General features: G+C 45.1%; 1 protein-coding gene across 2 annotated transcripts in view; it reads right to left on the reverse strand.

Moving 5' to 3' along the window:
* Positions 1-6,031: 6,031 nt before the first annotated feature.
* The window catches only part of SLC1A4 (solute carrier family 1 member 4), a 55,753-nt gene continuing 36,897 nt past the window's right edge, over positions 6,032-24,887 (reverse strand). For both annotated transcript variants that reach the window (XM_045010220.1, XM_045010219.1), the window contains 6 exons: positions 24,153-24,215; positions 17,553-17,719; positions 12,557-12,790; positions 11,676-11,870; positions 9,875-10,009; positions 6,032-6,588 (listed from right to left, as the gene is read on the reverse strand). In XM_045010220.1, coding sequence (XP_044866155.1) covers positions 6,354-6,588; positions 9,875-10,009; positions 11,676-11,870; positions 12,557-12,790; positions 17,553-17,692 — 939 coding nt within the window. In that variant the 5' untranslated portion in view covers positions 17,693-17,719; positions 24,153-24,215 and the 3' untranslated portion in view covers positions 6,032-6,353. The remainder of the gene's footprint in view (positions 6,589-9,874; positions 10,010-11,675; positions 11,871-12,556; positions 12,791-17,552; positions 17,720-24,152; positions 24,216-24,887) is intronic.

The following is a 24,887-nucleotide window of genomic DNA, read 5'->3' on the forward strand; positions in this document are numbered from 1 at the left end:
TAGTGAGGCGGCCTGGCTCCCAGCCGCACCTGAGAGAGAGGAACCAGAACAACCACCTCAGTGGGCGGAGCCACCACCACCTGTCCCCGCCCCCCGGAAGTCAAGGGGCAGGACAGGAAGTATAAAGGCCCGGCCCCAACAATCAGTTGCAAGCCGGCAGCCGGAGAGGACAGACGCTCCTGCCCGGGCTCCTGCTAGACCGAACCTTCCCCGAGCCAGGTATCCGGAGGTGGACGGACCGAGCCTTCCCCGAGCCAGGTATCCGGAGGTGGACGGACCGAGCCTTCCCCGAGCCAGGTATCCGGAGGTGGACGGACCGAGCCTCCCCCGAGCCAGGTACCCGGAGGAGGACTGGCCGAGCCTTCCTCGAGCCAGGTACCCTGAGGAGGACTGGCCGAGCCTGCCCCGAGCCCGGTACCCTGAGGAGGACTGGCCGAGCCTGCCCCGAGCCCGGTACCTTGAGGAGCTGTTGGAGCGTCCCCCGACCCGAGTCCTGAGGAGCAGCCCGAGTGAGCTGGCTCTCAGCACGGCGAGGAGCCCATGGTGTGGGACCCAGCGCCCGACCCCAGAGATGAGCAGGTACCCGAAGAGGGGGAGATGGAGTGTAGCCCGGGGGTAGCCGACCCCTGTCAGGCTGTAGGCACCGAGGTGCCCATGTCAGTGTGTTGCATCAGGACCCCACTGACCAGCGGCAGTGATAGCCGCTAATAGGGCCCCGGGCTGGGACACAGTGGAGTGGGTGGGCCTGTGTCCCCCCTGCCACCCCACTCACGGGTGGCAGCCTCCCCCTCCAACCAGCGCTCCGGCATCGAAGCCTGCACTTGCCTGCTGTTGCTCAGCTCCTGCTAAAAGGATCTGAGCCCTGACTTTGTTATTGCTGTAGCTCAGCTCCTGCTACAAGGACCTGAGCCCTGAACTATTAGTGCTGCTCAGCCCTGCTGTAAGGATCTGAGCCTAGAACTGCAGTGTTGCTGCCCCGCCCTGACTGAGGGCCTGGGCTTCCTGACTTTGTTATTGCTCAGCTCCTGCTACAAGGACCTGAGCCCCTTGAACTATTGTTTGCTGCCCCGCCCTGACTGAGGGCCTGGGTTTATCTCATTGACTCTGTGCCGCTCAGCCCTGACGGAGGGTCTGAGCTTAGAACTGTTATTTGCTGCCCCGCCCTGACGGAGGGCGTGGGCTTTATTGACTGCTTGCCGTTTGTTCAGCCCCGGCCTGAGGGGCGGAACCCCTGGACCTTCGGAGACTGATCACTGACTTAAGCCGTGTAGTGAGGCGGCCTGGCTCCCGGCCGCACCTGAGAGGGCCGAGCCCCCGCACCGGACTGTTACACTGCCCATGGGAGAGCGCTCTCCCATAGACATAAAGCATCAGAGCCGCCCAGAAGGGGGGGCAAGTGGGCAATTTGCCCCAGGTCCCAGGCCCTGTAGGGGCCCCCATGAGAGTTTTTTGGGGCCCTGGAGTGGGGTCCTTCACTCACTTTGGGGGCCCCGGAAAACTCTGAAGGGCCCGGGCCCCAGAGCTTCTTCCACTCTGGGTCTTTGGTGGGGGGGAGGGGAGGGAGTCCTTCCGCTCCGGGGCAGAAGGACCTCCCCGCCGCCAAATTATCGCCGAAGCAGGGCCCCCCACCGCCGAAGACCCCAGGCCCCCTGAATCCTCTGGGCGGCCCTGTAAAGCATCTTCACCAGACACACTACAGTGGAGCAGCTGCATCAGTGAAGTTGTGCCAATGTAGCGCTTCTAATCAGCGGCAGCCCCAGGCACCAGCACCCCAAGGCTGCCTGCCTGCCGTGCTTGGGGCAGCAACAAAGCTAGAGCTGCCCCTGCTTCTAGTGTCGACCTGCCCTATGTATAAATGAGAATCTGGGTCAGACAAGTCAAGTGACTTGAGTCACATGGCAGAACTGGGACTAGACCTCAGGGGTTCCTGGCCACCAATCCCATACTCATCTCCAGCCCACACTGCCCCTCACAGGCTGTGTCTCCGAACCAGAAGCCTTCTCTCCCATAGTACATCCCACAGCTGAATCACAGCAAACTGACAAAGACTGAATTGGGAAAAGGGCCACACTACAATGTTATAATAAAAACAGCAGCACTTTGGACCTGCAATACAAAGATTGCTCCTCACACTGACAGCCTGAGCGATGTTCAAAGTACCAGAGTGAAACCGACACGTCCCTATATGCTGACACCTGCTATCCTAAGAAGGACTAGAATACTCCTGTTTGTATAACTTCTTGGACTGTTCGAACTAAGAAACTTTAGATACCTCCCATTACAGAGGTAGCCTCCTACCCAAAGCAAAGGCAGGTTACTTGAAATCTCCAAAGAACCTCTACCCACTGAACAACAATGTGGCACTCTCTTCTCTGATGTCACATTCAGAAGTGCCAGCCACCTCTGCAATCAGTATTTGCACGAGCGTTGCTGGCTGGAATAGGCTGGTTGACTGGCATAGTGAGGTCATACAGTGGAAATATCGCTTTGTGGAATAACGTTTCCAGGAGTGATATCAAGAAAACAATGGTCTTGTGTCAGAGAAACCCACCACTAAACCAGAGAGTCTGAGATAGCTGTGGATAACCTGGTAGTTCTTCTAATTCCACCTATGGTCCCTCTCTGCCTCCCCTCTCACTGGTATAAATCAGTAGTAACCTTAATGAAATCCATGCATCCGCACCAGTGCTAAATAGGGTTAAGTGAGGGCCTTAGAACCTAAACTATGCGTTCTGATCCTGGTCCCTGGCTCCCTCCCCTTAGAGAGTGCAGCCACAGGAAAGGGAGGACACAACCTCAGAAAATGCATAGTAGCCTGGAGTCTGTTGGGGGAGGGCTATCTTTCAACCCCTGTGGAGTACACTGGCTCCAGGGAGAAGGGACAGCAATTGCCCCTTCTGATTCAAAGGCCAAAAAATACTTATTTCATACAAAGGAACCGGTATATTAATGGCAGGAAAATCAATTGACTCAACATGTTTTCAGCCTGGAGACAAATCGAGGAAGGGACCAGTGAAATTGTACAACTCAATTATACACATTAATGCAAAGGAATTGGAATTGTTTACAGATCGTATCAATATTACAAAGAAATCCTGGTGATCTGTGCTGGCAGCAGTACAGATGTGATTGGCTTTACTGGCCTGGCTGCTGAGCACACAACAGCTGCTTTGTCTGCCAGCATGCAATCCCTTTGCCACAGCTTCTGTAAAGTGCTCTGAAATACGGTGTTCTTTGTGTAATACGGTCTGGTGCATCATAAGTACTATAGCCGAATACCAGGCCAGTCCTACACAGTAAGAACAGTGAAGACGCTTCAAGGACCTTTTATATAATTTTTTTTGTAATGATGTTATTTTAAGGACCTGATTTAATGTCAAGTAAAGTGAACAGAAAGTTTCTCATCAACTTAATTGCATTTTGGATCACGCCCCACGTTACAAGAAGGACAGATGCTAAAATGCACAATCTCATTTGCATTAAAGATACTATAACCTTGGATCCATTACAATTTTGCATTGTACATGCACCTCAGAGTACAAACAAAAGGAACACCCAAGTGGAACTGACAAAGCCGTCATATAGGACTGCACAGTGTTTAAGGCAAGTAACATCATGTGTAAGAGCAGACAATGAGAAATATTACTTATGACAAGGATTATCAAAAGAAATATGTAGTTTGACTGGCACCGAGAAAGTGATTTTCCAGGGAATCTCTTGGATGTCTCTTGCTACATTAGAATAATGAAAGGACTGGCCCATTGCACAAGCTTAAAATAGTTTTGCTACCTGCAAGATTCCAGATTTCTTGAACATTAAGAAGAATGGTCCTGAACAATCTTGTGGTCCATACAAATCCTCTGGCACTTTTTTGCACAAGCAGGAGTGTTGGCCTTGGTTAAATTCCAGCTCCAGTAATTAGCCTAGCTCCCAAAATGTAACTAATGCAATGTGCTTTACATGAGGCTCCATCTAAAATCTATCCAGAAACTGAAGCTGGTGCAGAATTCCACAGCTCGTTAGTTACAGGGTACATCCTGTGGGGAACACATAACACCCCAGCTTTTGGATCGGCCCTGGCAACCTATCAGGTACCGTGCAGAATCTGAACTATGCGCTTTGCCCTATAAGGCGTTCAATGGCCTGGGACCTAATGAACACGCTATGCTGCCACAGTTGGGACTGTGGAATAGGGACAACTGGGTTGGCACCGCAGAGAGGGGGGGCTGGGTATTCTGCCAGGGGCCCGCCAATCTAAGAGTCATACCCCACGTTGGTCCAAAATATCCCTAGTGCGTTGACCTTCAGGACAGGTGGTAAGGCCCCTTTTGTGTTCCTGAGCTGAGAGGAACTGGGAGGAATCTTACGGGGGATTGTAAGATTGTGACATTACTGTTAGGTGCTGGGCGGTGAGCACGTTAGTTATTGGGCAAAGGAGAGTCCGGCAAGGAGTCTCTTTATACCACTATATTTTTTAAAACGAGTCAAGGAGTGTCGTGGGCTCTTTTTTTAAGAACATGGGTTTAAATCAAAAGAATAAATTCTATGTGCAGTTTCAGAGCTGACTGACTCATTCATCGCTTCCTATCTTAAGCATGTGTGTAGCATTGCTGTGCACAATTCATTTCACCTCACAGGTGGCTGCGTTTCATTGGTGTGGGCTGTGATCCCTGTGTACACCTTGTGTAGCAGTTTGTAAAGGAAGACTAAGGGAGAGAATTATTACTTTTTACCTAGGGTAAATGTTCATTGCTGAGACAAGCAGCCAACAATAGCACAACTGCTCCCCTCTGTTCCACAAGCAATAATCATGCTAACCACGCCTGGGAGGCTCACACAGAGAGGAGCCGGGGCTATGCACTGCATTGACTTGTGAGGAAGGGGAAGCTGCACCCTTTGAACAGTGTTCATCCTGAGGCCCTGTCTCAGTGGCAGTCTGGCCATTGATTCCAATGAGCTGTGGCTCTGGCCCTGTGGGGGCAGCGTGGAAGTCAGGGAGCAGCTGGTTCTATTTCAGGCAGAAGACCCTGTAGGAATTAAAACTTGCCCCATTAAGTCCTTGTCTATGGGTTCTTCCACCTCCCGTGGTAAGAACAGACACGATGAGAGTGAACTGCTGCAGACAAGGGGTCCAACAGCGGCACCTCTGTCAAGCTGGCTATGCTGCTCAAAGGGACAGGGACACCAGGGCAGCATGCAGAGGGGCAGGCACAGCCGTGCCAAGAGCCAGGATGATTACCAGGAATCACTGGATTCCACATGCCTTCCCCTCTCCTGCCATCAGTAGTCCCTACTCTGGGCAGCCAGGGGATAATGCTTTGGATTTTTCATCAGTTTCCACATTTTGAGTTTTTATATTCCTTTCTCGTCTGAGAAATGTTGCTTGGAAAAGGATGTGTCCCAGTACGTCTGACTTGAGCCATTAAAGTAACATGAACAAGTTTCTAGCGGCAGTAGATGCATGTGTGTGTTTAGGTGCATAGAGCTGAATTCTTTGTCACTCAGGGTTGTTATAGACAATTCTCTTGTAGATGCAGTTATACTGTAACTTGCTATAGAAGTGTAATTACTTTGCCAAAACTGGCTTAAAATTGGTTGGTCAGTTTTAAATACGGAGCAAAGCAGATCTTTTGTCTGCATTCAATCTTTGTTATTTTAGAGTTTAAAGTTGCGGGGCTGATTTCTATCACTGAAAGCAGAATAGAAAGGAGAATAGAGTGAGAACGCTGCCACAATGTCTGCTTCCTGGGGATGTTTTGATAAAGTTGCTTGGCAATAGAATGAAGATCAGATTCCCCCGAGCTATTAATTTGGATTTTAAAATGACTGGTCTTCAGCATTTATTTGCTGTAACGTGTGCACAAAGGACAAGGGTGTGTGTGTGTTAGAAATGCACTTTCTATTTTCCCATTAGATACTATTAAATAGGTGTTTCTGAGAAAGTACTGGCTCCTGCATAACATTCCCCTGCCATTCGGGATCCCCTAGTTCTCAGACCTGTTTGTGGTGCAAATTCCATCTACAACTCGGTTTAGCCTCTTTTCCCCTCCCCATGGACTTTTACTAATAAATATCTTTTTAACCCCAAAAAAGAATCCTTATTGGTACTGTTGTCATACACATGTATGCATGTACACACACCACAGACATACCTGTGTTGTAGGAAACATCATAATGCAGTGATTGCTCTCTCCAGGGAGAGACAGATAGACACACGCCTAACAAGTCTATAGCTTCAAATCATTGCCACTGAAACTCAAAAGGTGAATACACAGCCAGTTCCTAACTGCAGTGTAAATGGTCTAGCATGTTAACAAGGCAGCAGTCCACCTGTTTGCAAGTTTTCCCCGAGTTCACAGTACTGATTCTTTTGACTCTGGCTCCGCAGTGCTGGCTGGGGTGGGGACTTGGTTCCTGTGTGTTACCAGAGGTGATGTTTCCCCTTCAGATTTGCAGTTGGGAATCGCTTCTACATTGACTTCATTTAGCTCCTCCTCTTTAGCCGCCTTTTCTTTTTGATTCAGATAATGGAGGATACCTGCTCCCAGGGCATCTCCTTCAACGTTCACAACAGTGGTGGTTCGGTCCCTGGTCAATGGCAAAAGCACACAGGCACCCTTTTAACTTAAGCATTACAAATGATTGGGGGCTGGAGCACATGACTTATGAGGAGAGGCTGAGGGAACTGGGATTGTTTAGTCTGCAGAAGAGAAGAATGAGGGGGGATTTGATAGCTGCTTTCAGCTACCTGAAAGGGGATTCCAAAGAGGATGGATCTAGACTGTTCTCAGTGGTAGCTGATGACAGAACAAGGAGTAATGGTCTCAAGTTGCAGTAGGGGAGGTATAGGTTGGATATTAGGAAAAACTTTTTCACTAGGAGGGTGGTGAAGCACTGGAATGGGTTATCTAGGGAGGTGGTGGAATCTCCTTCCTCAGAGGTATTTAAGGTCAGGCTTGACAAAGCCCTGGCTGGGCTGATTTAGTTGGGGATTGGTCCTGCTGTGAGCAGGGGGTTGGACTAGATGACCTCCTGAGGTCCCTTCCAACCCTGATATTCTATGATTCTATGATAATTCAATATATAGGGCCAAATTCATCCCTGGTGTAATGCCACAGAAGTCAATGGAGACAGAAGAAATACCGTACTCATGGATTGACAGTGGTATTAGCTGTTCTCTATAGGTATCATCATAGTTTAAGTATTATAGAAATATAGAGTGTTTTATGGGTGGCTCCAACTATTAGCGTTGACCGTTCTCAATCTCTATGCTTCCTCTTCAGCTGCCAGTGTAACACTTCACCTCTAGACAGGGGGGCACCCACAAGGGATCTTCCCTAAGACAGATGTGCTTTCTCCACTATCCCACTGCTTCCACTTCCCTCCCTCCACAGCTGTCCCCACCAGCACAGGAAGACAGAGCCCTGACTCCATTCCTGACCTTGAGTCCCCTGCATGGCCACTCATGGCCCACTGCTAGTCTTCCATCACAGAGCTGGGACGGGCTGCCAAGTTTGGATATGGATGAATTGGGCTCTTTGTTTTTAACTAAAGGGAAGCCTGGAGTCTGCACATCACCCAAAAGCTCAGCGAGCACATGTGGGAGCCCTGTTCCAGGATGCAGACAGGCCCTGTTCATGCCTTTCCTTCTCCCCCACTGAGCTCCTTTTCATTAGTGCCTCTGTTCCACCGGGCCCAGCTTTTCATCCAGCTTTCACTGGATTGTTTCGCTGTCTTTGCTCCCCTAAGCGCAGTGAAACCTGGCGATGTTCTAGCCTGAGTCAGACCTTCCAACCGATGATGTTCAGGTGAGTATGAAATCAGGCACAAAGCACCATCACCAGTGCTGCTGTCTGAGCTTTGGCACCATGTCCCATCCTGCTGCCCGTGGGCCATGCACCACAAGCGAATGTGACAAGGCTACAGTGTAATGGAAGGAGGTTTCTGGATCACGTTGTAGCTCTCAAGTGGGAGAGAGGATTAAAATGACGGCTATCTGCTAAAAACGGACACATTTCTTCCCTCTGTGCTTTGGGACCTCACTCAGTCTACTCATGGACTAATTTCACCATGTGCTTAACTTGTGACTTGGTACTATTTGCTTATTCAACGCTTTGCAATAAAATAAGTCACAAGGTTACTTCCCTCCCGCCCCACCATCCTCATCATTATAATCACATCAGCTGCAACAACCAGGCTGCTTCCCGTGCAGTACTGACAGCAATGCACTGCGGTGTACTATGAAGGGAAGGGGACTGCGTGGAGGAGGCACGCGATACACAGACAGCGCAGGTTAGTACTCAAGGAACAGTGGGTTCAGAGCCATCCAGACCTAGATGGAGCACTGGGAAGCCCTATGCACAACTCCTGCAGCTCCCAGGCCCACAGAGGATGGTGCAGCCACTGTCACCCCCGTCAGGAAGGTGCGTCATGTGTGGCCACGTGTGGAGGGAGGGGGCTAGGGCCACTGCTCTGCCTCCTCCCACAACCCCTTTTAAAGTGGCTGGTGCCCGAGGTGACTAGGCCAGTGCCTCTAGGAAGCACAGGGACTGCGACTATGCCTGGCCCTGCACAATGAGGACAAAGTGGGGGGGGGTGAGGTGGGAAGGGAGAATGATTATTGCCCTTTTCCCTTGCCTTGTGCATCCAACAATAACCTGGCCCAAGGATTTGCCTCAATAGCCTTCTCCAGCCAATGGTCTTGACTGCAGACTAGGTCAGCGTACTCTAAACCTGTTATTTCACTAGCACTGCAAGGTCGGTGTTAAAGTACTTTAATGTTAGGCTTTCTGGGTTATTAAGATTGATTGATAAATTTCCTGGGCACTGGGGCAAGGAGAGGTTCAGAGTCAGTGGATAAAACTCTGCTATAAGGGGGGAGTTCGCAGGCGGACAGCAATGATTAAAGGGCGTAAGAGATTGGTTGAACGGAAAAGGCTCAGAGCCCCATTTTAGACAGCTCAGTTAAAGTGACAGGAGAGCTATCTACGCCTCTCAGGTATTCGCAGATGGTCCCCATGTCACTTAACTGAGCTATACAAATGGAGTCTTTTAACCTTTCCCCCTGGGAGAGAAGTTATTTAGGGCGGTACAGGAGGGTCAATCTAGAAGTCATGAGAAGAAAGTGAATCTGAATAGCAGGATCAGACTCTTCACCCTGGGATCTGTCAGGCTGTGGGATAATCTCCCCTGATTTCAGAAGGGAGATTTGTCTTGGTAAGAACTGAGCAGAACTGAATAAGGTCAGAATTTGGACCTTATCTGGCTCTTTCCAACAGCAAAGAAAGGAGAGGTGCAAAAATAGCTAACTAAACTCCTGATGAAAACTGCTCCTGTCCAATAACATGTTCATGCAGCAATATCAGCTCTGTCCTACGAGCACTGCTTGTCCCCCGACTCCACTCTCCTACCAATGTAGGATTGTTCCCAGGCCTCTGTCTACCCTAGTTTTAAATGTCTGAAGCAACAGGGTGTGTACTGCTTTCCTAAGGAGACCATTGTACTGCCTAATGAATCCAATGCTCAGGAAGCTTTCCCCATTATTCAGCCTCAGTCCTCTTTTTCTTCTATCCCCTATACCCTTTGTACAGCTCTAAATAATTCCTCTTAAGGGAACTAGCATCAACGGGAATTTCATCTCAGCAAAGATGAAGTACAAGTTGAATAAGTACTTTAGGATCTGCCCCACAGTTCTTATTTATGTTATTCTTGGCCTTTGCTGGTGAAGAGAGAGAGAGAGTGAGAGTGAGTGTAAACTCGATATTCAACTGTTTGATTTGTGTTTTTGTTTTCTAGACTATTGCTTTTGTTCCCCCAGTGCAGTGCTTCCAATTACATATGCAGCCGCAGATGATATATATTATACAGTACTTACACAATCCAGTCCACTGCTAATATCAAGGATAGATCGTTGGTGGGAAGTCCAATGGCCTCCAGGATAATAGCAATGGTCAGAACTCCTCCAGCTGGGACTCCAGCCGCTCCAACGCTGGCTGCAGTGGCAGTCACACTGAGAATGTTTTCAAACACAAGTTAGTGCAGTTTCACTAACACGCTCATTCAATGGTTACGGTGCCTATTTTCCTACAGTGTCAATTTTAACCAAAGCAAAAGGATGGGGGCAAATGTAACTTCTTTGTCTACAAATTCTTCCGTATCGGGCCATGTATTCTGCAGATGTCCACTAATAGAAATTAATACTGTTGGGTGCTGAGTGCTGTTATTCTGCAAGAATCAAAACTAGCTATCCAAGTAATGACTCTGCTGCGAATACTACCAGTGTATTTTCAGATGAGCAACATGCATCACGGTGCATCTCTGCCATGTACATGAAAAATGATCACAGCAATCAAAGTGTGCTGGATGCTTTGCAGTCAGAATTAGACCTGTTCCTGCCCAGAGGAGTGTAAGTGATCCAAATGGACAACATGCAGGCAAAAGAGCAAGGGAAGGAAGCAAATAACAGGAACAGGGATGGCTGGAAGGAAGCGGAGCACCCAGAATATAGCCCAGGGATGTCTGCGGGATACAGAATGTTGGTCTCTTAGAGGTGTTAAAAATTATTTGTGGGATCACTGAGGGATTTTGGAGGGTCTTGGGGAGGGATCTGAAGGAGGAAAAAGATAGTTCATGGTATATAGGTTATGTCAGGTGTGGAAGGGACAGCCCAGAATGAGGGTGCTTGCGGGAGAAGGTGCTTGATTAGCACAGGGATGGGTGCAGTATTGATAGACAAACAGGAGAGCACAATAGGAACATGCAAAATGATAGGCGGAGTAAAGGCTCCCAACAAGGTAGTTGTTGAAAGCTAGGGATGGGACACAGGCCAGGGCAGAGGCACCCGGCACGTGAGGGCAAGGTGTATGAAACTGACGCAGAAGGCGATGTGGAGCTGCCAAACGGAGCGCAAAGGGAGCAATGTGGTCAAAGTGCTGCATGCGGCTGACGAACTCGAGGGCAGCATTCTGGGTAGACGGGAGGGCAGCGGCCTGGGCACTGGAAAGGCCAGAGAAAGGGAAGTTACCGTAGACAAAGTGGGAAATTATCGAGGCAGGGAGGAACACAGTAATTAGCAGTGAGGACAGGAAGGAAAGGACGGGGTTTGGATTGGTTGTAAAGAAAGAAGTGACTTATTGGTATCCGAACACGAAAGGTAAAAGAGAACAAAGTGTTAAGGAGGATATGGAGGGCAGGGGCATAGGAGAGGCCATGGAATTACCTAGCTTGATGGCCAGGAGATAGGGAAAGGGGAGCTTGAGATGGAGGGAAGAGTTCTGCACAAATGGTGTTTTTGAGATGCTCAGCATCCATTTAAGATTCAGATCTAGCCTTTAATCTCCAAATCTATCAAACCTCCCTAAATTCCAGTACACGTCAAAATGAGATTTATAAAGCTTGAAAGACTCCTGTTGTATTGTTGGATAATATGTTCCACAGCAATTTACAGACTGCAGTTCAAAGGTCTGGTTTGGGTTGCCCTGGAGTCTCCAGGAATCAAAGATTCTGCCATGTGATGAAATCTCCAGGAATACGTCCAACCAAAACTGGCAACTGAAGGTCTGGAATTTGAACTGCTAAGTATTAAATAATGACTAGTGTTTAAAAACAGAAAGACCCCAGGCTTAGCATGGTGTTTGGGGGCCAGGGAGATGTGGTTTGAATCACAAGCAACTTACAGAATAGTAAAGATCTGTCCAGCATTGAGGTCAACATTATTCAGCTGAGCAATAAACACAGCTGCCACGCACTGGAATATAGCAGCTCCATCCATGTTCACAGTGGCCCCAATTGGAAGGATGAATCTACTGATCCTCTTGTCTACTCCATTGTTTTCTTCAATACACTTGATCATTGATGGGAGAGTAGCTGAGCTAGAAACAGACAGGAAATAAGACAATCATGGAGCAGCACAGTCCTGTTCAACCCAGTGCATAAGCTATCAGGTTATTAGTATTTTTATTATTTCCATAGTACTGCTACATAGAATTCTAGGCCAAGATTTTCAACACTAACTAGTGACTTTGGGTGCCTGACTTGAGATGTCTTAAAAAGGCCTGATTTTCAAAGGGCAGTTTGGGGGTCAGCACTTTTTGAAAATCAGGACCTTTTATAATGCCTCAAATTAGGCACCCCAGCTCACTAGTCCTTTCTGAAAAGCTTGGCCAAGAGCAATGTGTAGCTATCCTCAGCAAGAGCACAGCTTGTTTGTGAAGTGGTGTTGCCGTCTTCCTTGGTTATGGTTAGGAAAGAGATTTTCTTTAAATGGGAAAGCAAACAGATTCCCCAGTCCCACACACTGTGTCGCTGAAATTGCAAAATATGGGCTGCACATCACTGCTAATAATGGCATCAATATTGCAAAAGGTTATGCCCGGATGTATAGTTACCCCTCCTGATGCCCCACTGGCATCAGTGGGAATCTGTAAGGGGCATACCGTATGCCTAACCATAGTCCGTTGCAGGATCAGGGCCAATATTTGCATCTGAAACTTGTTCACATTAAAACACTGATTTAGCATACCATTATTCCATACCAGAAACAAGCACAATAGCACACCTTGAACACGTGGCAAAGGCTGTTGCGAATGGTGTTATAAGTCCTAAGAGAAAGCTGAAAGGATTTTTGCGTGTGAATGCAAAATATATAAGCGGCAAAATGATTCCTCCATGGATGACGTGACCCAGAATTGAGGCAAAGATGTATTTTCCCAGGCTGGTTACCAGAAGGACAATATCTTCCATTTCTACAATCTTGCTTCCAACAAGGAACGTAATGCCAATAGGCACATACCTGCATAAAGAAAAACAAGGGTTGTCTTTCATTAATATTAAGCAAGAGGAACAAGCCTTAAAAAGCCACATACCACTTTTATTTTTAGGGACCAAATTCTTCCCGCCAGGAAACCTGTGTACAGCACTCTGATCCTCCTGAAGGGGTGGAATCTGCAGTGAATTCCATGCCTCCAGAACCACAGAATACACAGGGCCATGCGCTCTATAGACTTATGCTAAACAAATCTACAATGGACCGAGTTCTCTCTTGGTTACTAAAGGGGATGTTGTCAGCCTGGATAAGTTGCCATTGGCCTCTGGCCTGAAAGAAACATCCAGGAAGGCTGTAAGTGGCACTGCCAGGAGAGGAGTAGGTGCAGAAATGTTGGCAGACGCTATCAGGGAGATTGCATGCCCATAGGAGAGAGTGCAGGAGAAGATGTCTATTGTGGAGTTTTATTCCATCAGTGAGGGTACCAGGTTAGTTCCTGAAGCTCAGAAAGCACAGGGCCAGTCCAGGGAAGGCACAACAAATGTTCAGACATCAGTAATTTGTTTGTGGTTTCCTTTGTCAGCAACAGTTTACAGTCCTCAAAGGGAGCTCCTTGGGAGCTGCATTTAGGCCCAAAACACGTCTCCAGCTCAAGGAGCCTTGCTGTGTACTGGGGAATTCCCTGGTCTGAGACAAAGAGAGAAGAAATTCTCACCACAGCACAGCAGCTACTACTCCAGTTTCCAGGCATACTCCAGTCCCTGGGCCCCCAATGTAACAGCTGGTGGATCAGAATATGAGTAGATCCACCATGTCCCTTCCTCTTCCATCCCACAATCTGCCCTGGCCCTCAGGAGAAAACCAATGTCACCTCTTGTACAGCACCCCAGTCCTCCCCCTGGCCTGTGTGTAGCTCCCTCTCCTTGGCTTCCCATCTTATTTCAATTTACTTTAACCACTGGCTGACAACAGCCCTTAAAGGTATGGTGTTTGGGTTTGGTTCAAAGAAGGGGAGGAGATTCCAGACACTTCTTATCTTGTAAGAACAGTTTTGCCCATCCCTAAATGTAACTCGAAAAGTGTGAGAGATTTTGGATAAATATCAGGAGGACACCGATAGCCTTAGAGAAGGAAAGAGGAGAAGTGAGAATTACTGTACATTGCCATGTCAGGCTCAGAAGCATTCCAATAATCCACAAAGAAAAGGATTACACACAGCTGATTAATGTGGAGAGTTAGCTTCATAATGAGCTGAGTACAAGAACCATCACCTCTCAGTTTTTGATAGCCTAGGAATTACACTCCAGAGTGAAAGCCTTAAGCTGCTTTGAGACTTTTACATTTAAATCCCTAATGACAGAAATGAATGTAAAGATCTGTATTTATAAGGTCAGATATTTTGTTGAATCCATTCCATTTCTTGGGGAAAAAAATAGCAGTTCAAGTGAAAAAACTCACCTGTCAGGATGTATATACATGGAGTTAGAAAAGGAATGAGCATAATTTGAGAGACTTCTTGAATGGTTACAGGTTTCAGAGTAATAATCCTGATTATCACTACAAAAGTTTTTTTTCTCCTGCTGATAATAGCCCACCTTAACTGATTACTCTCATTATACTTAGTATGGCAACACCCATTTTTTCATGGTGTGTGTGTGTCCTCCTACTGTATTTTCCACTGCTTGCATCCGATGAAGTGGGCTTTAGCCAACGAAAGCTTATGCTCAAATAAATTTGTTAGTCTCTAAGGTGCCACAAATACGCCTTGTTCTTTTTTCTTGAACGGTTGTGGTTCTTCTCTACAGCAGTTTCAGCACCTAGAGTACCATGTTATTGGCTAAGCATTGTTTGATTGGGCTTGGCAGAATGATATTCCCCACAGACAGTTTAACAGTTTGGGTCTCTTGCATAAGATGTAACCTCCAGCCATTCAGTATACAGTACATAATGAATGGCAGGCATGACATTTGGGGCTCTGGTTTGGATTTCACTTAAACTGGTGTAAATCAAGTTACTCTTCCAGCAGAGTGATTTTAGAAACATGCTTTGAAACTGCAGACCTTTTCAGAGATCTTTGTTGAGTATGAGTTGCTCACTGTGAAGAGTCATAACCAACCTATCCACGTGGACCTTGAGTCTTTCAGATAGCAAATCTGATCTAAAATTAACAACACCTCTTACCCCACCAATAATTACACCTTAGATTATTAAACCGGGAAGAGTGTTTAAAATTCCACTTTCCTCTTTCCACTGTTTCTTTACTTCTATTTTTCTCTCAGCTTAGACAATGAAAAACAAATCAATGGATTCACTTTTACTTTCCTTTATAGTCTTAATGTAGCACTGGTCAAGCTGCAACTACCACATGGGCATATTTACTTTTAAAAAACTGAAATAAAAAAAACCAACAGATTTCCACAGGATTAAAATATATATAATCTTGGAAACATTTATGATTGACCTTAGCTTTTGTAAAACGTTGGGACAAATGAGTTCCAGCTCTCTTTTACTGTAATTGTACTTATGGTTTTTCATTTCTATACTTTGGATAGTTAGTCCTCCTCATACTTTAGCAGGGATCTAAAACTCTCATGGCAAATGTCACACAGAAATGTAGGCATGGACTCCAGAGAAGTGGGTGAAAGGGAGGTCCTGCTAATTACAACTCTGCAGAGGAGATAAAATAAACTATCATCAGAGGTTCAGCCTCCTAGAAAATATATAGGCATCCAGCAGATGAGGGAGCAGTGCTATGGAGGGCTCTCTGGGAGATCAGGAATGTTAATGAGATGTTGATTTGTAGGTAGGGTTGCCAACCCTCCAGGATTGTCCTGGAATCTCCAGGAAGTAAAGATTAATCTTTAACTAACAATTATGTAATGTGATGAAACCTCCAGGAATATGTCCAACTAAAATTGGCAATCTTATCTGTATGTTGAAAGTATTGGCTCCCACATTCCCTTCCCACCCAGGAACATGAAAGAAGTCTTTCCTATATGAATTGAGACCTAAGATCTAAGGTGAAATCCTGGCTCCACTAAAGTCAATGACAAAACTCCTGTTGACTTGATTAGGGTCAAGATTTTCACCTATTTTGTCACTTTAATGCAGTGGTTCCCAAACTTCAACAACCTGTGAACCCTTTCACTAAAATATCAAGTCTTGTGAACCCCCTCCTAAAAATGAATATTTCTAGGGATTTTCTCCTTTATCTGAGTGTAAATTATAAAAGCAGTGATCTGGGAAATATAAATTTTGTTATGACATGCATATTACACACTATTATTATTTATCATTACAGTATTTTTATTACATTATGAAAATGGCAACACTCTTCCAATATCTCACTTTCGTAGTTTGTATCTCTTTGAATAAGCCTGTTATAAGACAAGGCTCCTATGTTTTATCAAGGAGTATCAGACGTGAAACAGCATGAAGGTATTTAAGAAGCCAACTCAAAGAGTTCCTCCTACACAAGCATTCAGGTCTTGAGCAGTCCAGGCAAACAAGGCACATTACAACAAAGCTGAAACTTGTTCTTCATAATAATTTTAAAAAACAACACTAGCTGCCTATTTAATTTAAAAAACAGCAAAAAATATCCACCTCCCTTTCCATTTCTTATAAGGACTCTTGAAGTTTAAATCTCCTCAGTGTGATAGATATGCTTGCTTTCATCTGCTTAGCTCTTGGAAGTCCAGGGGCTCCGGGCTACTGGCCCCATGCTGCCCACGGTCCCTAGGGCCAGCTCTGTCCACCATTATAGAATTTTTTTCCCAAGAATCCCCTGTAACATTTCACGAACCCCCAAGTGTTCATGAACCCCAGTTTGGGAACCACTGCTCTAATGGGAACTGAACTACTCTTGTTATATGAAGGGATTGAGGTTTTCAGTTGTGTTTTGTCAGTTCTGCATTCTGTAACCAACCACTTCTTCAGCAGCAGACATTCCTTGGAACCCAAATAAAGTTGTGTTAAACATCTTTTTTCTGCGTGTATTGCTACAGCTTAGTTTGTATTCAGGGCCTGAGTTTCAAATAATCATAAGATAAAGGAATGAACTAAAATATGTGATCACAGCTGTGCACCTAGTTTGCACATGCAATTATTTCAAGTGTGCATGTAAACTGAAGTTTTGCATGTACAAATTCCCAACTTGCCTGTGCAGTCACAGTAACGTCACATAAAATTAGGCATGTAATTGTGTGCTCACCCAGGTCTCTGATGCTTAGAAAAAATAGGGCTTGATTTTCGAAGTAATCGAAATCGAGTCCTGAAGCTGATTCCTAGAGGACTGTCTGTCATTCTCAAGAGACAGCCTATGGTGCGAGCGACCTTCTGCATACTGCTCATGTGCAAAGAAAGAGGCTGCATTCTTTCTTTTCAAGAGGCAACACTGATAAACATGGAAGAAAATATAGTTGGCAAAACAGCCATCAAGTACCAGACTCATTGCACTGATGCCAGGCCACTCACTCTTTACGCTGGTGATGGATGTGACATCAAAAACCCAGCTAGGTAAGTAAAGTCAGACATTCCTAAACCAGGAAGCACTGCTGTCATGGTACACCTCTACCTCGATATAATGCCGTCCTTGGAGCCAAAAAATCTTACCCCGTTATAGGTGAAACCGCATTATATCGAACTTGCTTTGATCCACTGGAGTGCGCAGCCCTGCCTCTCCCCCCCACCCCCCGAGCACTGCTTTACCACGTTATATCTGAATTCGTGTTATATCGGGTCGCGTTATATCAGGGTAGAGGTGTAACATATTTACAACCACACTTACCACATAATCCAAGACACCAAGACCATAGTTGCCTCATTGAATGAGTTAAAGAAACGAATCAGTTCTTCTCCTTCTGGGCCAAGCTTTTTCAAAGCTACTCCCAAAACCAGAGCAAACAAAACCAGTCCCAGAATATTCATCCCTTCAATCTCTGTGCCAATAGGGATCTGTGGTAACAAAAATAAACAACATGTTTGTTAGGCATCATACTGATGTGGAATTGAATAAAAATGAACCTCTTGTTATTTTGCTCTCTGATAAATCTGAAATCAGCATGGCAGAACCTCCCAAGGAATGGAAAGGGACATTATGCAAAGCAACCCAACAACACTGCAGAGGAAGTAAAAGGGAATGTGCTTCTGTTTCCGTTTTCATGGGAACTAGTTAAGGTCGGATGCTGCAGTCCTTGTGCTTACAAACTTTCCCATTGAGTCCAGTAGTAGTTATGCTGGCATCAGGGCAGAAGGACTGGTACAGGTCAAAATGGTGACAAATCACTCATGGTCAGGACAGAACTGGGGCACTAGTTAAAGGTTAGAAAGTCTCTTCTCCATGACCCTGAGAGGGAGCATGGAGTGTAAGATATTTCAAGTATTGAAGCTACTCGTATATTTTTGTAAAGCAGGTATTAGCCATAGCTAATTACCCATCTCTACTGATAATACATGGCATTATTTTGTGGGAGGAACCAAAACCCATTCACGCGTATTCCACCTCCTAGAATAACTCAGTTATGCAAACAGACTCCTGCAGTCTAGACCCATGGTTTGCTATTGGTTAGCTATGGATACATTCTACAGGTGGTATTTAGAAAAAAGGTGGGAAATTGTGAAAAATTCTTAATCCATCTTTCTCTGTCAGCACCATCAGACTTAGGTGGTGCAGATGAAAAGATGCTTCATGTTCTCAGAAATAGTTTGGCTAATTGGTGCAAGTAAGAGGATAACAAAACTGATCTTGCTTTTCATATAAATGAGCTCACAATGTGCTGACAAGCGCTCTCTGCCAGTCCTTTTGAACTCATTTCCCTAGAAGAACTGTGGACTTGTTTGTCATAATAACAAAATAGGATCTGACTGAGTGCTCTCATGACTTAATAAAAATATAATCGTTTTGACAAACCATTTTTTCCCATTGGCAACACATGCTTCTTAATATCCCAGGTTGTTTTATTAGCTCATCTCAGCACAATAAAAGATTAGATCAGTGACTTACAGAAGGCTTAAACTTCTGGCTAGTTGAAGTAGACATCTGCTCAACACCAGAAAGATAAATATATTCCCAGATAAAAGTTAAAAATGTAGAATAAATGTAGACAAAAATTCAGAACACTCATGCACTTCAAATAAAACCAGCAATTTTAAGAGAGAGACTCCTTGTTTGAAAAGTGGCGGAGGTTGGGTGCAAGGGTGTCTCGATGCACAGGGGTTGGGCCAACCGGGGGAGCAGCTCCCTGTACAGTGACCCTTCCCCCACATGCGCACTCAACTCCCCACCCACCAGGAGCCCCCCACACCCAGAACCCCACCCCACTGAGCCCCAACTAGCTGCACACTGAGCCCCCCACCAAGCCCCACCGCCCACTGAGCCATAACCACCTTCACCTGGACTCCCCTGCAAAGTCCCATTCCCTCTGCACCCAGAATCCTGCACCAAGCCTCTGTGCATCCAGATTCCCCCCTGCACCCAGACCCCCAACCGAGCTGCCCGCACCCAGATTGCACCACACAGAACACTGGTACTCTTGAGGGAATGCTGCACCAAAAAATTTAAAAAAATTAAATTCTGCAAAGTTCTGCATATTTTAATTGTCAAAATAACACTGAAAAACAGTAACAATATAATCACACCATTTTCAATCCTTTTGGTAATTTATTTCAAAATACTTGTCAGCAAATAGTTGAAAACTGTGATTATATTGTGTTATTTTGACAAATAAAATAGGCAGAATTTAAAAATATTGTGCACAGAATTTTTAATTTTTTGGTGTAGATTCCCTCAGACGTAGGTGATGCACAGGTCAGAAAGAACCCAACTTGAATCTCAGATTCCAGGCTGTTTGCTTGCAGGCAGCAAGGAAAAAGAGTGTCAGTAGAAATGCTAAAAAAATTTCCAACTGAACATTTTTGCCATCAGAAAATTCCCTTTTGTTGAAATTGAAACTTTTCATGGTAAAGTGTTCATTTTGATGAATTTTCATTTTGCAAAAAAATTGAAAAAAAATCATTTTAATAAGGTCAAAATGACCTTATCAGAACATTTTGATTATTCACTTTGAAATGACTTTTTGTTTTGAAATCTGATGATATAAAAATGTTAAACATTAAAATCAGAACAAAATGTTTCATTTTTGAAATTTTCATTTTGCAGGAAATTTTGATGTTTTCTCACCTCTGCATAAAAGGATTTATTTAAGTATATTTACTTATGTATGCTTATTTACATAAACAGTGGAGTTACTCCTAATTTACACTGGTTCAAATGAGAGAAGAATTTTCATTACTAGTGCACCAGGCCAAACTTTGCCAGGAGTTGACACCCCAGTGAGCTGCATGGACTCAGGCCCACTGTACTTATCTGACTGGGATTCAGCTGCCCAGCATGCTTTGGGATGCACTTGGAAACCATGTTTCTTTTTCTTTTTCTCAGAAGATTTGAATGTGACTTTTGGCAGCTTAAAAGGTGGAATTCTTTTCTGTTCTCTTCTCTTTTAACTTTTACACCTTGCAGGGCTCTTGTTTGATGGAACTCGGTGTTTCCTGGAACACTATCAAGTATTTTCCAAACACTGGAATTATGCCAGGGTGGAGCCTCTTTAATTTCGCTGGGAGTGGTCCTAGCGCCTCTAGCAAAGGGTGGTCAGACAAAAGGAAACAAAGCACCATTCAGCAGTTAAATTTCAACTCTGCTATCATGTTACTTATGGATGGATGATAGTTACATTTGGACAGGGGCTTTTTTTTTTTTTTAACAATACATAGCGTCAGGATCGAGATGGGCTCCAGACTAGATCTGAAGGTGGTAGGTGCCTTACAGAAGTATTCTTCATCAAGATATAAAGTATTCAATTTAACATGGGGCAATGTTTTTCCTCCTTCTCCTTTTTGTGCGACCAATGTTAATTACAGTACAGGCCTGATCCAAAGCCCACTGAAATCACTGGAAAGCCTCTCACTGATTTGAATGGCTACTGGATCAGGCCCTGTAGTATCGGTGGATTATGCTAGAGGGGAGTTATATTTCTGCTCAGCTATGTTCATTTTATTATCTCATGTTCCCACTCAACTCCACCCCATCTATCTGTTTTGTACTGCTGTTCCACCCTCTCTGTCACTTTCCACCTTTATTACTTGTCTACACATTGCCTACCATAGTGGTGCCCTGGACTGAGATTCACAGATGCTACTGTGATAGAGTTAATACTAATCATGTTTTAATTGTTATATTTCTTACCTACACCATATTGCACATGTACATCTTTTTTTATGTTAACTACATACTGAAATTGCATAGCCTATATCTCAGCAGACCCTTTCTGGGATATAGATTTCATTCAGTGTGCTAAAAAATAAACAAGCAGTAGGATCTTCAGATAGTTTTGAGGAACAGAACAATGATCAATAATGTTTCTGCTAAACGCCTAAATTAAGGCAACAAGATGTGTGTCCTGTATATCACCAGGGAACAAAGCTCTCATGAAAGCAATTTTTGTGTTCTGTCCATAAGGCTGCTTTGTTGGGCAGTGTCTCAGGGGTGATGTACTCTAATGTTAGAAAAGAAAAGGTTTTTCAGTGTCAGGCAGTTTTAGAGACTGGAATTAAGAGGATCTTCTTCAAAGAGTTTATCAGTGGGCGTTTTTTATTTCCCCATCTTTTTCAAGGTGTAGTGAAATACTTTAAATACTCATCTTACTCAGTGGGAGCAAACTCCTGGAGTAAGGTGCTAGGACTCCTTAATGACAACTGGCAAGGGGATTACAAGGATAATCCTGATCCTGGTAAGTACATTCTGGTTTACCAAAGAACGTCATGTGAGGTCTCAAATGAAAGCCAGGATCACATTGGTCATTGATATTGTTGTGAAATGTTCGTACAGATATCACGTAAGGAGTTATGTATATATATTGAAACCTGTTCTTAGATTCTGTATCACAACAGAGACGGCGAAACAGGCTCTCTGCCAAACAAAAGATGTCTATTCACCTGTCTCTGTTGAGATGTTAATTAAGCATTGTACGTGAACACAACGGTTGCCCATTTACACAGAAGCTATCAAAGCGAGGTAAAGCCCACAGGGCAGCAGCACATAGGAAAACAAGCCAAGGGGGTTCTGCTGTCTCTGAAACATACACAAACTTTGGGGATATAAGCAGAAGGCAAAGAAGACATCTCCGGATCCTGCACCTAGGAAATAAATGGGCAGCACCTTTACAGTCATGGAAACGGGATGAAACCTTGGGTGAAATGATGCACAGGACTTTGGGTGAGATAAGCTTCTTTAGGCAAGACAACTTGTAAGTCTAGTCTAGTCTCTAGGAAGCGTGTTATAGTTTTGTTTTATATATAACCTTTTGTTTCCAGTTTCCTTACTCACTATCACTTGACTCTTGACTCTTTTATAATAAACTTATTGTTATTTTCTCTATAAATATACCTCAGTGCTGTGATCTTATGCAACATGCTGATCTTGCGTTGGATCGTAAAAGCTGGTGTGTAGACACCAGAACTGGTATTTCTTTGAGTGTTCAGCGGATAAGGGGTTGAACACTTCAAAGGGACGCGAGGACTGGAGTGCATCTACTGATAATCTGCATGGCAAAGTAAGGGCTGGCATAGCTCGGAGGAGTGCTTGGGTGGCTACTAGGCCTGTGGAGACTCTCGGTCCTGGGTACTCTGAGAACCATCACAATGAGTACCTGCAACTTCCACTGCAGTCAATGGGGGGAAGGGTTTGATCTCTCAGGGGTCAGCATTGCTCAGGATTTGACCCAATGGGAAGAAAGTGACTTCTGGAGGCATCAAGACTGGGAGGGGCCCGACAACAAAACGGGGATGAGGGAAGCAGTTGACAAGCTTGTAGCTGCCATGCACAGATCCTGCTGTGGAGGAAGCACTCTTCTCCTTGCCTCCAAGAACTAGGGTGACCAGACAGCAAATGTGAAAAATCGGGATGGGGGTGGGGGGTAATAGGAGCCTATATAAGAAAAAGACCCCAAAATCAGGACTGTCCCTATAAAATTGGGACATCTGGCCACCCTACCAAGAACTGAGAATTCCAAATGCCAGCAGGTTGCAGACCCAAGGGGCCAGCCAGGATGAGAACCAGCAGAAGAGGGCAAGCGACAGTTGCTGCTCTGCTGGAGCACATTCGAATCATGGATCCAGCCATGGAAGAAATGCAGTGGGGATTCCCAGTCTCGTTATCCTGGTGGGTTGAAAAATAGGCTGGCCAGTGCACCTTCAAGCCAGTCTAGGTTGTGGGTAAAGGCTGCTGCCACAGCTATCAGCAAGGGGAGAAGGAGGTGCTGAAAACCTGAGGGAGAGGCAGGCCGTGGCTCTGTATCTGCAGCACTAACAGGATCCAGCTCCTATCTCCTCTCCTCCACTGCCTTCCCCAGTCCCTATTGCTAGCAGGGAGCAAGAGCAAGCGTGGGCAACCCCCCTGTACCAGCGGCTATGAAGTAGGCTGGAGGTGCTGCTGCTAGTGGAGCTGCGAGAGCCTAGACTTGAACTGGAAATGCATGCAGGGGCCTGTTAAACTCCAAATTCAGGATAACATTAACTGATTAAAATAAATCAGTGTGATAAACATCCCATCTTCCCCCACCCAACAGAATGGGCTGAAAGTGCTGTTATGCTTGGGAAAGTGACCATGAAAAATAGTATCCTGGAATCTTGTGTTGGTCTCTAAATAACTTCCAGGTCAAATATACTAAGTTTACAAGACTAACAACAGGCATGTTTGAAAATCTCACCCTATGGGCAAGATTCCCCTGAGTGGGGAGCAGAGGTAGGCCAATGCTGACCACTTCTGGAAATGACACCCAAAGTCTCCATAGGCCATATTTTGAAAATAAGGACAGCTGCCATCTCCAACACCTGCAAATCAGATGTAGTTTTCTGACTACTTGCAGATATGCCTCTGTTCTGCTTTAATTTGTCATGTTCATCCCCTTGAACCAACTGTTTCTGCCTTAAATCAGCGACTAAATAAAATAAAGATGCAATGAACCTGTAACTAGAAACAATCTCAACCAACCTACTGGTTTAAAGAATGCAAGGAGGAAAAGAGTCATGTCTGAGCTTCTCTTATATTGTTTATATCCTCCAGCGAGTAGGGCACTAACCTCGGACTCTGGAGCTGTGATTTCAATTCCCTTCTCCTCCACAGACTACCTGTGTGACCCTGGGCAAGTCACTTGGCTTCTCTGTGCCTCAGCTCCCCAGCTATAAAATGGGAGTAATAACACTTCCCTACCTCTCAGGGATGTTGTGAGGTAAAGACATTAATGACTGAAACATACAGATACTACAGTAACACGTGCCAGAAAAGTACGATAGATAGATAGATAGATAGAGCGAGAGACAGAAACTGCCTTACCTTCTCAAACGTAACATTTCCAACAGAGATGTTTCTTACTATTATCTTATAATCCGTTGCATACTGTGAATACAAAAGACAGCATGTTTTCTGTCCATTAGATTATCACTGTGACCCTATCTGTGTTAGTACAACATTTCATCACTGTAAGGTTACCAGTATGATTTCACCAGATTGTTGTGATCTGGGCCCAAGCTCTAGATCAGGATAAAAAAGGATCTCTACAAACTAACTAAACGTGCATAGAGGGAGGGGACACTAGTGAGAATCAGAAATAATTCTACTGGTAATGGATAAATGGAGTTATTCCTAATTTACACCAGTGCAATAGAGATCAGAATCAGGCCCACTAACCCAACTTGACTTTGGCTCTTCTTGCATAAGAAAAGGGAGCAATTAGGTATAAAATTTCCTCCCTGTGTGGAGATACCAGAGCACAATCTTCTACTGCACAGCTTTAAAGTGACAGTGCTCCTTTAAGTTGTCCAATAGCTGTAACCTCCCCCACTAAAGTACATTGTCTATAAATATCTATTTCTTAAATACCAAACAGTTTTAAATTCAAAGTCATGACTTACATTTTCAAAACTGATGCGTATTTTGGGATTGGCATGTATTTTTGGTATTCAGTGTTGTAGCTGTGTTGGTCCCAAGATAGTAGAGAGACAAGGTGGGTGAGGTAATAGCTTTTATTGGACCAACTTCTGTTGGTGAGAGAGACGAGCTTTTGAGCCT

The sequence above is a fragment of the Mauremys mutica genome, chromosome 3 (assembly GCF_020497125.1).
Source record: "Mauremys mutica isolate MM-2020 ecotype Southern chromosome 3, ASM2049712v1, whole genome shotgun sequence".
NCBI classification, from domain to species: Eukaryota; Metazoa; Chordata; order Testudines; family Geoemydidae; genus Mauremys; species Mauremys mutica.